At 43.9% G+C, this 12,358-nt stretch overlaps 2 protein-coding genes across 2 annotated transcripts; one reads left to right on the top strand and one right to left on the bottom strand.

Annotated features, from left to right (window-relative positions):
- The first annotated feature begins 151 nt into the window (after positions 1–151).
- BUD31 (BUD31 homolog) lies at positions 152–3,951 on the top strand. The gene is made up of 5 exons (XM_084641532.1): positions 152–305; positions 1,238–1,345; positions 2,092–2,214; positions 2,507–2,673; positions 3,675–3,951. The coding sequence occupies exons 2-5, from the start codon at positions 1,252–1,254 to the stop codon at positions 3,723–3,725; spliced, it is 435 nt and encodes a 144-aa protein (XP_084497658.1). The 5' UTR covers positions 152–305; positions 1,238–1,251; the 3' UTR covers positions 3,726–3,951.
- On the bottom strand, positions 3,895–12,295 carry PTCD1 (pentatricopeptide repeat domain 1). Its single transcript, XM_084641526.1, has 10 exons — positions 12,207–12,295; positions 11,260–11,817; positions 9,579–9,719; positions 8,998–9,216; positions 8,199–8,300; positions 6,992–7,762; positions 6,562–6,678; positions 5,831–6,013; positions 5,301–5,470; positions 3,895–4,946 (listed from the first exon to the last, which is right to left on the bottom strand). Exons 2-10 carry the CDS (start codon positions 11,764–11,766, stop codon positions 4,937–4,939), a joined length of 2,220 nt encoding a protein of 739 aa, XP_084497652.1. The 5' UTR covers positions 11,767–11,817; positions 12,207–12,295; the 3' UTR covers positions 3,895–4,936.
- Positions 12,296–12,358: the final 63 nt, after the last annotated feature.

Raw genomic sequence — 12,358 nt, 5'->3', positions numbered from 1 at the left:
ACGGCACCAGTGGGGAGGCCTGTCCTTGCTCCTTCCTTCCGCACCCACCGCCTGGGGAGGGGGAGGAGAGGGAGATTCCTTACAGGCGTTGCGATGGACACCAAATGCACACGCGGATTGCCGTGACGAGCCTGGAACGCGAAAAACCCGCGCTCCCCGCCTAGAAAATAGCGAATGAGTTTAGGTCATTAAAGCGACTAGGCAACGGAAGGACCCCCTAGCTGCTTGTGACGTTATAGGGGAGCGACGGATTTGAAAAGGCGGAAGCAGTAAATAGCGATCGTCTTTCTCTCCCCACTTGGCAGGTGAGCTCCCTTCTCTCAGGGAGGGCGATATCCCCTGGGGCGGCTGTGTGTCGCGTTGCGCTGCCCGACGCGCTGCTGGGCGGGATGAGAGTAGGTCGGGGGTACCAGGCCAATGTAAGGGGTGGCACGTTCTCCCTTCGAGCCTAGCAACAAGAGACTCGCGCCTGCTCCTTATTCCAGCCAGCCCGCTTCGACCATCCCTTGGGGCGTCTGGGCTGGGTCTCGTACAGAGATAGTCCCCTAGGTACACGCAGCAACCACTAGTCGATATGACTAGTTTTCAGCCCAGCCCTGGATGTTTAAACTCGGGTTTTCTTTGATTTGGCTAGGTGGTTTCACAATATTTGTGTATAATGGTTATGGCCACAGTCTGTGGTTAAAAGCAAATGTGACGGGAGCTAAAACTCTGGGATTTCCATCCCAGCTTTGTCACTGACTTGCTGGGTGCTATCTGGCTTCCCTGTCATTACAAGGGCAGTTATGATGCATATGTATCTCACAGTAGTTTGTGAAGCATAATAAATAGGTCTTTGATTTTCTCTGCCTTCAGTCCAAAGTACTATTAACTGGGAAACCTTCCCTAGCTGGCCCTTAAAAGTGAAGAAATATGTTATGAATTATAAGGGCAGTTAGGAAAGGCTCACTCCCTCCTATACACTGGTAACACGTTAAACACTTATTCATTGTATAAAAAAAAGTGTTGTTTTTGTTCCTTTGTTTCATTTATCTCTAAATTTTTTTAAAAAAAAATGTTTATCTTTATCATTGAAAAAGGAGTAATGACAGCAAGGGAGTCAAAATAACCCTGAAAAGTCTCACGGGCTTCCTTATGCTTTTTTTTTTCTTTTCTTTCCCTGCGGCGGGGGGCACGATTTTATGATATCTGGAAACAAGTACTATTAAAACCTGACCTGCATTTTTCTCCTGAACAGGCTTTTTTGAGAAGATGCCCAAAGTAAAGAGAAGCAGGAAAGCTCCTCCGGATGGCTGGGAACTGATTGAACCAACATTGGATGAGCTGGATCAAAAAATGAGAGAAGGTAAGTTATGAAGCCAGATGCTGGTTAGCATGTGACCCTGTGATTGTACAAACCTTAAGAGCTTCAGGATACACATGTTTTATAAAAGGACAGCAAGTGTGTTTTTTTTTTTTTAAATCTGTTTTCAGTAGGGGCTAATAATGATGAAACACTTTGATAGTGGTAACTTAGTGTGTTAATTTCCTGCATTGAAAGTTACCCCTAGAAGACAAATTCCTAATTCTAATTTAAGACACATGGGGTTGGGACATGGCTGAATGAGTTATGTGGATCATCTCTGGATCTATGGCTTGATTTGCAAATGAAATGAATGTTGTTCTGAGTCAATAGTACTCCACCCAACCTCTAAGGACTACTATAGGCCAGAATTAAAGCACACTGGTATAACTATGTGCAGGGGGAAGCTTGCATTGCAAAGGCCAGCAGTGTTTGATTCCAGTCTGTGCTGTCACTCTTGGTTTCATGGGTATTCAGATGTGCCTGTCCTATCCAATCACTATACCTGCATTTTCCTTACCATCATCCCTTTAGCTCTCTGACTCTCTTTCCAACGGGAGTGCTTGAGAGTTAAATACCTCCTGTGTGTTTTTTCTCCATTGAATTTTGTTTTTTACAATCTCCCCAGGCCCCTTTAAAATTACATTTTTTTTTCTCAGAATAATGGTGCTTTTTTTAGGATATATACTGCTGTAATAACTTGCAGGTCACTGACAGCAAAGTCTGACTTCTGTGCCCTCTTTCCTCAGCGGAGACTGAGCCTCATGAAGGGAAGAGGAAGGTAGAATCCCTCTGGCCCATCTTCAGAATTCATCACCAGAAAACACGCTACATCTTTGATCTCTTCTATAAGAGAAAAGCTATTAGCAGAGGTAAAAAGCTTAAATATTTGCTCTTGAGGTGAAGAGATCAGAGCTTCCAGATGGACTGTCTGAGTCATTAGCCAGTGAGTGTAAACCAGAATTAGATTATTGATGGGAAAGGATTAAATAATTGTTCTTTAAAAAAAAAAAGTGACTTTTCCCTCTGCAGTTCGACTTGCTAGCAAATACAGACACTGAGAACTAGATTGAGTGTAAAGACTAAAACTTTTTAAATAAACTATTCATTTATCTTCCCCCATTGAGAATTCTGTGGTGCTGACCAGTCACCTCTCTCGTGCAGAACTGTATGAATACTGTATCAGAGAAGGATATGCTGACAAAAACCTGATTGCAAAGTGGAAGAAACAGGGTTATGAGAACCTTTGCTGCCTGCGCTGTATCCAGACTCGGGATACCAACTTTGGAACTAACTGCATTTGCAGGGTCCCAAAAAGCAAGCTGGAAGTGGTATGAATTTATTTGCTCTAATGCTATTTTCCTTGCTTGGATTGTGAGCCAGCAATTATGACTTACCGGAATTATATCTCCTCTACTACCTTTGACAATAGTATCAGTTTCTAGTTTCCTTACCCCTGGATTCTGCTGTTAAGTGGCTATACTCTGTTTTTCCTTTGTTTCCTGAAGCATTTGCCCATGAAAATGACATTAAGGGGGTAATATAGACTTGCCCCAGTTACCGTCACACTTAACCAACTAAAATTCTGGTGCAGTGTTTAGGGTGCTAGAACAACACTTGAGACCAGAGTACTGACTTCCTATACATAGTGTCTTGAGCCTAATTATGTGTATTGCTGTGGCATCTAGGAGCCCTAGTCCTAGACCAGGACCTGATTGTGCTAGGCGCTGCATAAATACAGAACAAAGAATGGTCCTTGTCCCCTGCAAGTCAGACTGAGCTATTTTTGAGAGGGATTTGACTGTGGCAAAGTGCAGTGAATCTTAAAATACCCAAAAGGAAATACAACTGTTTAGTTTCTGATGTGTTCCCTTTCTTCTTGATGATAACTTGAGCTTGGAACATAGCAGTGGGAGCTTCTGCACTATAGCTTTAGATGAAAATTTGTATAGTAGAAAGGAAAACTGATAGTCACTGGACCAGTTAAAATCTAGAACTATCCCTTGAATTTTCTATTCATAGTTCCAGACAGCAGAGGCCCAGTGATCCACTTCTTGGCCAAACCTAGTTCTGTAGGATTCCATAATCTTTCCTGATGGAATATTCACTTCCATTTGTTTTTATAGTAATACCTGATTCCTCCGCATAATCTTGTGTAAAGCGGTGGTGGAGACTGTATGTAGAGTAGCAGGAAATTTAGAGCTATGGACGCTTCAGAGGACTTCCCCTGTTTGAGACATAGCATACTGCACTAGCTTATTAAGAATACTCGTTCTCTATATAAAGTAACTTATCTAGAATGTGGTGACTAATGCTTGTTTTTGCTTTATAGGGGAGAATCATTGAGTGCACTCACTGTGGATGCAGAGGCTGCTCAGGGTGAAATCTTTAAAAACTGGACACTTCTTTTGAGGTTCTGAAAAGTGCTGATTCCACATCATGGACTTTTACTGCTATAATTGTCTTGTATAAACCCTGCAGTGAGTCAAGCTTCCTTTAACAGTCTGAACAGCAATATGCCCACCTGGATCATAAAATGCAGTAGTGAGTGATTTTGATTAGTTTTGTATATCCATTTTATTTTAAAATAAAATTTTACCTCCCCCACAGTGGAGTGGCACAGTCCTGTGACAAGGTTCAAAGATTACATTCTCTCTCTCTCTCTCACACACACACAATGGCAAATGGCTCTTAGCAGCAGAGCTCTACTGTCAGTAGTAGAGGCACCTGTGAATGGGGTGTACTCCTTAACAAGTGACAACTCTGCCATACCCAGAAAGCTGACTTTGTACAACTATCCTTTTGTCTCTAATAGTAGTGTCCTTAATTACAAAGTGACTCACTAAAGCAAGATAGGGAGGCAGGTATACAGAAACTAGTACAAACTTCAATACAGGTTTTCTGTTACTTCAAATTTCAGTACTAGTGAGGCTAGCTGGCCTGGTTGTGTGTTGTACCATTGGAAAGTCAATCTTCCTCTTTCTCCCTGGGTTACAGCTTTGTTAGGAATGAGTTCCTGGGGTTTGGAATTCTGGTCTGTTACTAAATTTAGCAAGTCCCAGACTGCCAACTTTCAAGCCCTGAAAGCTTCTCTAGGTGGAAGGGAAGGCAGCTTTCAATAAATTGCTTAACGAGAATTGCATTGTAAGTTAGTGGGATAGCATGGAGGTACAAACGGAGTACTTAATTTCATGGATAATCACACCCTTGGCAAACAGTAAGGAAAGTAACACAGGGTCAAAGCTGTATTGTCTCCTATTTGAGCCAAGAACTGGCCTTATGTTTGTCATTCACGTTACAGATGCTTAGCAGCTGTATTCCACAAGCAGCTGTTAGTGTTAAGCATTTTAAGTTCTCCATCTCCTCTGCCACATGTGACCACATTGTATCCCTCCTAAAAACAGCAGGAAATGCTTCTGTGGAAAAGTAATAGGAAAGCATTTGCATCTAATAAGTGTTTTGGCCTTTGAAAAAGAGAATCCTCTTACTTTTTACTTCATTTCCTTTGTTGCTTTTGTTTTAGGGGTGATGTTAATTTCTTCTCCCAGGGAGCAGCAGACAGTAGTTGCTGTTCAGGTCTAAAGGTCCTCTTCTTCAGTAATGCCTGGACACAGAGGCAGATGGAATCAAAACCTGCCTTATGATCTACCTCTGCAGATGAATTAGAGAACCACTAAGTTGTTTCGAACAACTCTAGCAATTCAAACCTCTAACACAAGTGTGCCACTACTAACAAAGCATCTGTTTAACAGTAGTGGGAAGCTACACTATGACCACCCACTTATTTCTTCTGTTGAGATGGCACTTTATTAAAATAGTCAACATACAAGTAGAGTGTTGCCTACTATAAGGCACCTGAAGGAAACAGCCCTCCAAATTCCTCTGTCTAGGTAGTTCCAGCATCTGAAATAGTGCACATTCCACACATGGAAAATATTGACTTGCTCTCAATAGTTACTGTTCCATGGTGCCCTGGGGCTGCATGTCCTCTGCACTGTCCTTGGCTGCTGAAGTTCTGTATTTTGCCCACGGGTGTGGAGTCTCCTCTGCTACCATTGCTTTCAGCCAGCGGAAATAGTAGCCTCGGAACCCATCAATCTTCTCCAGGTATGTGTTCTTTGACTTATACTGCAAGTAAAAACCCAATAGTATGTGTTATACTTTGGAAGAGTAACTAGGCTGCTCTGATTTTGCAAATTGGAAGACAGAATATTCCACTACTAAGCCAATATAGAAAATATTTGGCAGGTGCACTTGACTCTTAACTGTCACTATTTCAGCTGATGCTAAAACAGGTGGTAAATGAGGAAGACATAAATTTATTCGGGCAGGGAGGAAAGGTAGAGATCTTAAAAGTTACTCACTCTCCTGCTAGGCATTATAAACACAGACAGTCCTTATCCAAAAGAGCTTAGTCTCATCTGTGCTTTTCCACATTACAATGTTCACTTCAGCCTTAATCAGTTAATAAATGACTGTGGTACTTACCCTGTCAAACTGAGGTGGATACTGAGCTGCAAACTCCAGCTGGCGTATGACAACTTCGTTTGGGGGGACCTGGTTCTTTCTCATGTCTCGTAGGATTTCTGTGAGGTAAGTATAGTCCAACTGCTTCACCGCTGCATTGATAAGGGTGCTGTATATGTGGGTGTTAGGAGTAATCCCAGACTTCTGAAAACACATCAGTGGCAGAATTGCTAGTGCCTGCTATTTACTACAGAGCTGATCTCTGCAGACCTTTCTGCTTGAGAGATATGAGCACATCCTAATGGAGGATCTTTGACCAGTGTTATTATTTGACCTCAGTGCTGGCAAGTCACATCACCACTTAGGCTAAGAGTGCAAGAGCTGAAGCATAAATACTTTTGCCTGCCAACATGCACTTTGGGAAACACGTGTCACAACTCCACTACAGATAAGAGGGAAGGGCCCATTGCCTAGGGAGTGCAGCTGCATTTCCTATTATGTTTTTGGTTACCTGTACAGTATTAAGTAAGCTTACAATCCAGTCCTCCTTCCCATGCATTAAGCTAGGATACTGTACCACAAAGGAGGAGTTGCAGAAGATCTGACTAGAGGGAGTTCAGCTACTTTAGCCTCAGTGAAAGCTCATATAGAGAAAGGTATAGAATCACTGACTGAAGGAACCCCACAATTACTCCTGTCCCAATAACAAAAGTAATAACACTTTCCAGTAGCCAGAGCTGTAGTTTTTGTACCTTCATGTCCAAAAGTAACTGCAGTCCATCTTTCTCTCTGCGGCAGGCTATTGCCAAGTTACAAAACGTCTGTATGTTGGGTGATATTCCCCTCTGCACTAGAGCCGTCAGCATGCCCTGCAAAACAAATACTCGAGTACTCAGACCGTTCTAGATGATTTACGGTGGAAGCCATCAGTGCTGCAAGAGAAATTCCACCTATAGTTCTCTTTAGACAGAAGGCTCCTATCTGACAATGCAACATAATCCTCAGGGCTCCAATAAGGACTTTAAGGGTCACTTATGGGGTAGGAGAGAGGATATAGGATTCTCTGCCTTCTGCTGTGAGTGGAGGGTTGATCTCCTCATAGGTTAAAAGGCAGCTAACACAACTCCAGTAGGAAGATAAAAGTTTGCAGTATAGTCATCATTTAGGGGCTCTTATTCTCACCTTTGCACCTTCTAGGTCTCCCAGTTTACTCTTCTTTCTCAACAAAGTATTAAAAAAGGTCACATCTACTTTCACTTTATGTTCATCCAGGACTGTCAATAAAGAGGATTCTGACTGGCTCAGAGGTTCAACCAGCTCAGCCAACAGTGTGAAAGTCTTAATGTTGGGTGCCACATTGTCCTCTTTCATTTTATTCAAAAACCCTTCCATGTTCCCCATCAAAGCCAGCCTATCGGATGGCGTTGCTATCGTCCCTAAGGAAACCAAGTTCTTACTGGGGATTTTCAAGTCCAACAAATTGGGCAGGTTGCAAGCAGGCTCAACAAATTGACCTTGGTTTGCTTGAGGTGGATCTGAAATAGCCTGGTTTCTACTGAAGTCTCCAGTCCTACTGCATTCTACTGTCTTATTGGTGATTCCAGCCAATCCAGTTCCTGGCTCAGCCTGAACCTCACTCACTTTGTCTTCATGGTTGATTAAATGTTTCTCAGCTTTCCTGGAATTTTCTTGAAATATTTGTTTTTCCATGGTTTCCACATCCAACTGGGTAGAAATTCCACTGTCTGCTCCCTTCCTTTTCTGACCTTTCACCTTTTGACCCCGCCTACCCGATATGAGCTTTACTTGAGTAGGGTTTTCATCTGTGCTTGTTAGCAACAAGTCAGAAGCCACAACTGGGTCACCTATTCCACAATCCCTTGCAGCATGGAGCATCAAATTGTAATTGTAACCATGAGGTTTAATTCCCAATTTAGTCATTTGTCGCCAAACCTGTTTTGAAAGGGAAAAAGGTAGAGAAGCTTAGATAGAGTTAATGTATGTGAAATGTGTACAGCATTAAAGAAGTGAGGTATTTTTAGCCAGAAGTAATCTGTCATATTTAGACCCACTTATTGTAACATTTTAGGTGCTCACCATCAGGGTTTCTAGCTGCACAAATGGGAATGAATACACTTCCTCAACAGAAAAGACCTCCACACCAGAGGCTGGACACCCATCCAAACTATGATTAGTACAATCCTGTAGTGCACATGGCACTTTATGGGCATCAAATAAGGAGCCTGACTGAGGAGCTTACAGTTTAAGCACCTTCCACCTCCATCAGCTCCAAAGGCGCCCCCCCCCCCCCAGTTTCCAATCCCAAGTTACAGATACAAGAGTTACATGAAGGAACACTTTAATGGCAAAACACAGCATAGAGCTAGACCTGCAAGGCATATCTGAGGCCACTCTCCTTGTCCTTTATACAGCCCATGAGAAGGAAGCTGAAGGTCTCTGTGGTGACAGCATGGCCTTTATTCACAATTTCCTAGAGAAGGAAAAGGAAGCTTACAGTTACCAAGGCAGCTTATTCAGCAGCTGATTCCTTAATTGAAAGTACTGCCTCTCTTGCAACTCAATGGAATCACTTTTTGGAGACACATCTGCAGCAAACTGAATGGGAGGTCTAAGGACTCCCAAGTATTTTAAGCAGAATGATGGCTGTAGAAAAGAGAAAAACATCTGACAGCTACTCCAATCTCAGCCTGTCCCAGCTGAAGATACTGTAAGGAATAGTGTAGGAAATTTGGGTGGGATATGGGAAGGAACCACTCAGCTGCTCCACTGTCAGCCTTTCAAGGGGGAGCTGCAATAGGGGCAAAAGCAATCGCTTTAGATTAATACACATTTGTAAAAAAGGGGACTGTAAACCTGACCTTTACACAACACTTAATACCTAAGAGCAGAATTTCAAAACCTTGAAGTCCGAGTCTGCAAAATCCTGTTTTTGTCTGTTTAAACTGAATACTTAAGATATCGAACTACCTACCCAGTTTGACTGCACAACTCAACGCAAGCAAAAAGAGTGATTTTTTTTTTTAAAGGACCAATCTATTCTTCCAAGCTTAAAGGCTAATATAACAATGCATAATTACAATCTGTCTGCAAGGAAAGCCACATGCTTCCCTAAAGTGCTTTGATTAGAGATGGAGATATGTATAGTACAAGAAGAGACTCCTCTTTACCTTCAGTACGTCAAAGCATGTCCTGAGATCTGAGCAGATGGCACATACTTTCAGCAGAGCATGATATGTTATCAGATTCAGCTCCAGATTTTTGCTCTTTAGTTCCTGCCGTAGTTTGAACGCACTCTGCAGGCCCGAATCTTTCCATGGCGACTCAGCACATGCATTGAAGAGGGCTGTGTATGTAGCGTCTGTGGGGACTAAACCCCGCTTTTTCATCTATTCTCAGGGGAAAAAAAAGTTAAGGAAATAATATTAAATAAAGAGCCCAGAATTAAGTTAAAAAATAGTTCCACCTTGTACAGATACCATGGAGATAGGCACATTAGGAAAACCTAAAATAGATTAGATACAACATGTACGATTCAAGGCTACAGTAAATTCTTGAGCTCCAGTCTTCTGAGTCCCCAAGCAAAGTGGAAACATCCATGGAAAGGCATTTTGGAGGAAGCATCTCCAGAATGACATCTTTCTATGGGACAGAACGTGAATGGGCATACTTTAATTCATGAACGATCCCGCACTGTACTACCTGCCAGTGACCTTGGCCCCTTTCTTAGGGAAACAGCTATAATATTTACATCGTTGTAAAGTCTGAATGCCTTCTTCACATAGCCGACCCTGCCACAGCCACCAATCAGAACAGTGTAGTTGCTCTCCTCTGGCTGCAGACGCTCTTCCTTCAGCATCTGCACCTCAAATAGCTCCAGAGCCTCTGCCAGCTACAGACAGGAGAGACAAAGATGAGAAGGTAAGAGAAGCAGTTCCTTAACTAACATTTAATAAAACATGAATTTATTATTCATATTACCATAGCACCTAGGAGCCCCAGTGGTGGACCAGGACTTCCTTGTACTAGGTGCTGTACAAACACGGAACAAAGATACAGTTCTCTGCCCCCGAAAAGCATACAATCCAAGTATGGTTATGCAATACTCACAGTCCATGCTAGCCTGGAGAAAGACCAGGAAGTGAATGAACATTCACATGACATGGATTAGCATTTGTTTGCCTCATTTCTCACCTACAAGAAAGGACTTGATGCCAGGTGAGCAAATTGACATTTTTTGCACAGTAGAGATGGGACAGAGAGCTGCAGGGCTTGGGATGAAGAACTGCAAAAGGTGAGGTAGAGAGCCACTGAACAGGGAATTAGTACCTGAGCTCAGGGTGTTTTCCTGCACCAGAGTTGATGGAAGCAACAAGCACACAGAAAGGGCATTCATCAGGACTGTACTGTTGCACTTTTTGTATTAGTATACTTTGCATCTTATTAGTAGTGTATTTTTCCAGATGGTATCAAGATGGACTGATGCTTTTTACAGCGAGAAGGTAGGTGAGGTAATATCTTTCATTGGACCAACTTATGCTGGTGAAAGAGACAAGCTTTCACGCTTATACAAAGCTCTTCTTCAGGTCTTTTAATGTCTCCATTACAGCATCTGTGTATGTTTGTGGTGGTCCCTGCATGAACTTCTTCCTCTCCCTACTCACTGTCCAGAAAGAACTACCATGTTTCCTTGACCCAGATGTCAAAGTCACTGGGGCAACAAGTCCAACAAAAGAAGAACTTTTAAACATGGCATCTGGACAAAAAATAATATAGCTGGACTGTGCTTTTGACCTTTACTGATGACTTGGTTCAAGAAGTATGAAAATGCTGTATTTCCTGTGCTCTTCAGAGGCCACAAGACTGATCAGTCACTAGTAGTCATTTTTGTGCTGTTTATTAAGATACTCTAATATAGACTAGTTTCAGAGTAGCAGCCATGTTAGTCTGTATTCGCAAAAAGAAAAGGAGTACTTGTGGCACCTTAGAGACTAACACATTTATCTGAGCATAAGCTTTCGTGAGCTACATCCGATGAAGTGAGCTGTAGCTCATGAAAGCTTATGCTCAAATAAATTGGTTAGTCTCCAAGGTGCCACAAGAACTCCTTTTCTTTTTGCTAATATAGACTAGTGTTCATTGCTCAGCACTTTTATTAGGGTGTCACCAGCCACTAAACACCATTTAGCATTCATATAGCACACTGCGCTCTTTGATGAATTAATCCTTTCAACACCCCTGTGAATTAGGTAGATAGATATTAATCCTGAAGAAACTGAGGTATATAAGGAAGTAGGCAAAGTGTCTTGGGCTTTAATGCTACTTCAGAATTTTTGTCTCCCAGTCTCACAACCAATCTAATAGATCATACTGCCCCATAATCATCAAATGCCGTTAACTACTCTAGTGATTACAAGACCTGAGAAACCAACCTTGTCTTTCTTTATCAGTGCCTTGCATTGCAGGAAGTACCAGTATGGTGTGTTCTTACGACCACGTCTAGGTTTCCACTCTGGCTCTTTTTCCTCCTCTCCCTCCTCTGCTTGAAACCTTAAGTTCTGCAACTCTGATGTTGTTTTGTGAAAATATTTTCTAGAAGAAAATTTATTAGATAGTGTTCCAAAGCCTTCATCTGCATCACCATCTTCCGATTCTTCTTCATGTTTCCTGATGGCTTCAGGAGAGCTGGCAGGGTCAATCTGTTTCAAGTCTCTGTTGTGTAACTTATAGAGACCCTGCGATGAGCTGAAAGGCCTCAGCCTCGTGCACTGCAGTCTCTGGCCCAGGAATCCGAGCAGACTCGGTATGTTTTTGGGACACCCTGAAAAGCTCTTTGGAGTTGCCCACAACATTCGAGTGTGACACACCAAGGGATAGTAGCATTTCAGGGAGAACAATCCCACAGGGAGCTGGCGGGGCACCAACTGCGTGAACCTCATGATACACCTCTTGGGTCGCTCCCCTTCATTACGAGGTTAAACGTCCATCTCCTAAAGGCAACAAGAAAAGAGATCCGATGAGAGGAGCCTGAATGGGGCCAGCGAGGGGAGCCCTCCGCGACAGCGGAAGACACACCCGCAAGAGGCCCGGGCTGAAGGTGGAGAAAGTCCAGGACCCTGCACAGGCTGTCAGGGCTAGTCCCAGCCACGGCACCTGGCTCCTCCCCGAGCACCTTATGATCTGCTCCCTCCCGCCCCCCAGCCCCGGCCCCGGCCCCGGCCTGCTGGGGCCAGGCCCCACGAGGTGCCGCTGCCCCCTGGAGGGACGGGGGGGGGGGGCTCTACCGGGTACTGCTCGTAGGGCGGGTATCCGGGGGGGGGGGGGGAGACCCCTCCCGCCCCTCAGCCCAGAGCGCGCGGCTCAACCCCCTTCCACTCACCCGCAGCCCTGGCCTCAGCTCGCGCTGGGGGGCGGCGTCACGGCAGGCTCCCCTTCCCATTGGCGGAGGCGGCCCCGCGCGGTGCATGCTGGGAGGGGGAGAGGGTCAGAGGTGGCGGCGGGTGAGAGTTGAGATCCCAGCATCCCGCGGGC

This window comes from Lepidochelys olivacea, assembly GCF_965140295.1.
Source record: "Lepidochelys olivacea isolate rLepOli2 genome assembly, chromosome: 10".
In the NCBI taxonomy this organism is placed as follows: domain Eukaryota; kingdom Metazoa; phylum Chordata; order Testudines; family Cheloniidae; genus Lepidochelys; species Lepidochelys olivacea.
The sequence above is the reverse complement of the archived record's forward strand: the minus strand, read 5'-3'. Positions and strand labels throughout refer to the sequence as shown.

What these genes read in the sequence shown, in the direction of transcription:
- BUD31 (XM_084641532.1), top strand. Translation starts at nt 1,252, where the DNA reads ATGCCCAAAGTAAAGAGAAGCAGGAAAGCTCCTCCGGATGGCTGGGAA. An exon ending in GGATCAAAAAATGAGAGAAG is followed by an intron (nt 1,346 to 2,091) that starts GTAAGTTATGAA and finishes CTCTTTCCTCAG; the next exon opens with CGGAGACTGAGCCTCATGAA. An exon ending in CAAAAAGCAAGCTGGAAGTG is followed by an intron (nt 2,674 to 3,674) that starts GTATGAATTTAT and finishes TTTGCTTTATAG; the next exon opens with GGGAGAATCATTGAGTGCAC.
- PTCD1 (XM_084641526.1), bottom strand. Translation starts at nt 11,766, where the DNA reads ATGAGGTTCACGCAGTTGGTGCCCCGCCAGCTCCCTGTGGGATTGTTC. An exon ending in AGTTACTTTTGGACATGAAG is followed by an intron (nt 6,014 to 6,561) that starts GTACAAAAACTA and finishes ATGTGTTTTCAG; the next exon opens with AAGTCTGGGATTACTCCTAA. An exon ending in ATCCACCTCAGTTTGACAGG is followed by an intron (nt 5,471 to 5,830) that starts GTAAGTACCACA and finishes TTTTACTTGCAG; the next exon opens with TATAAGTCAAAGAACACATA.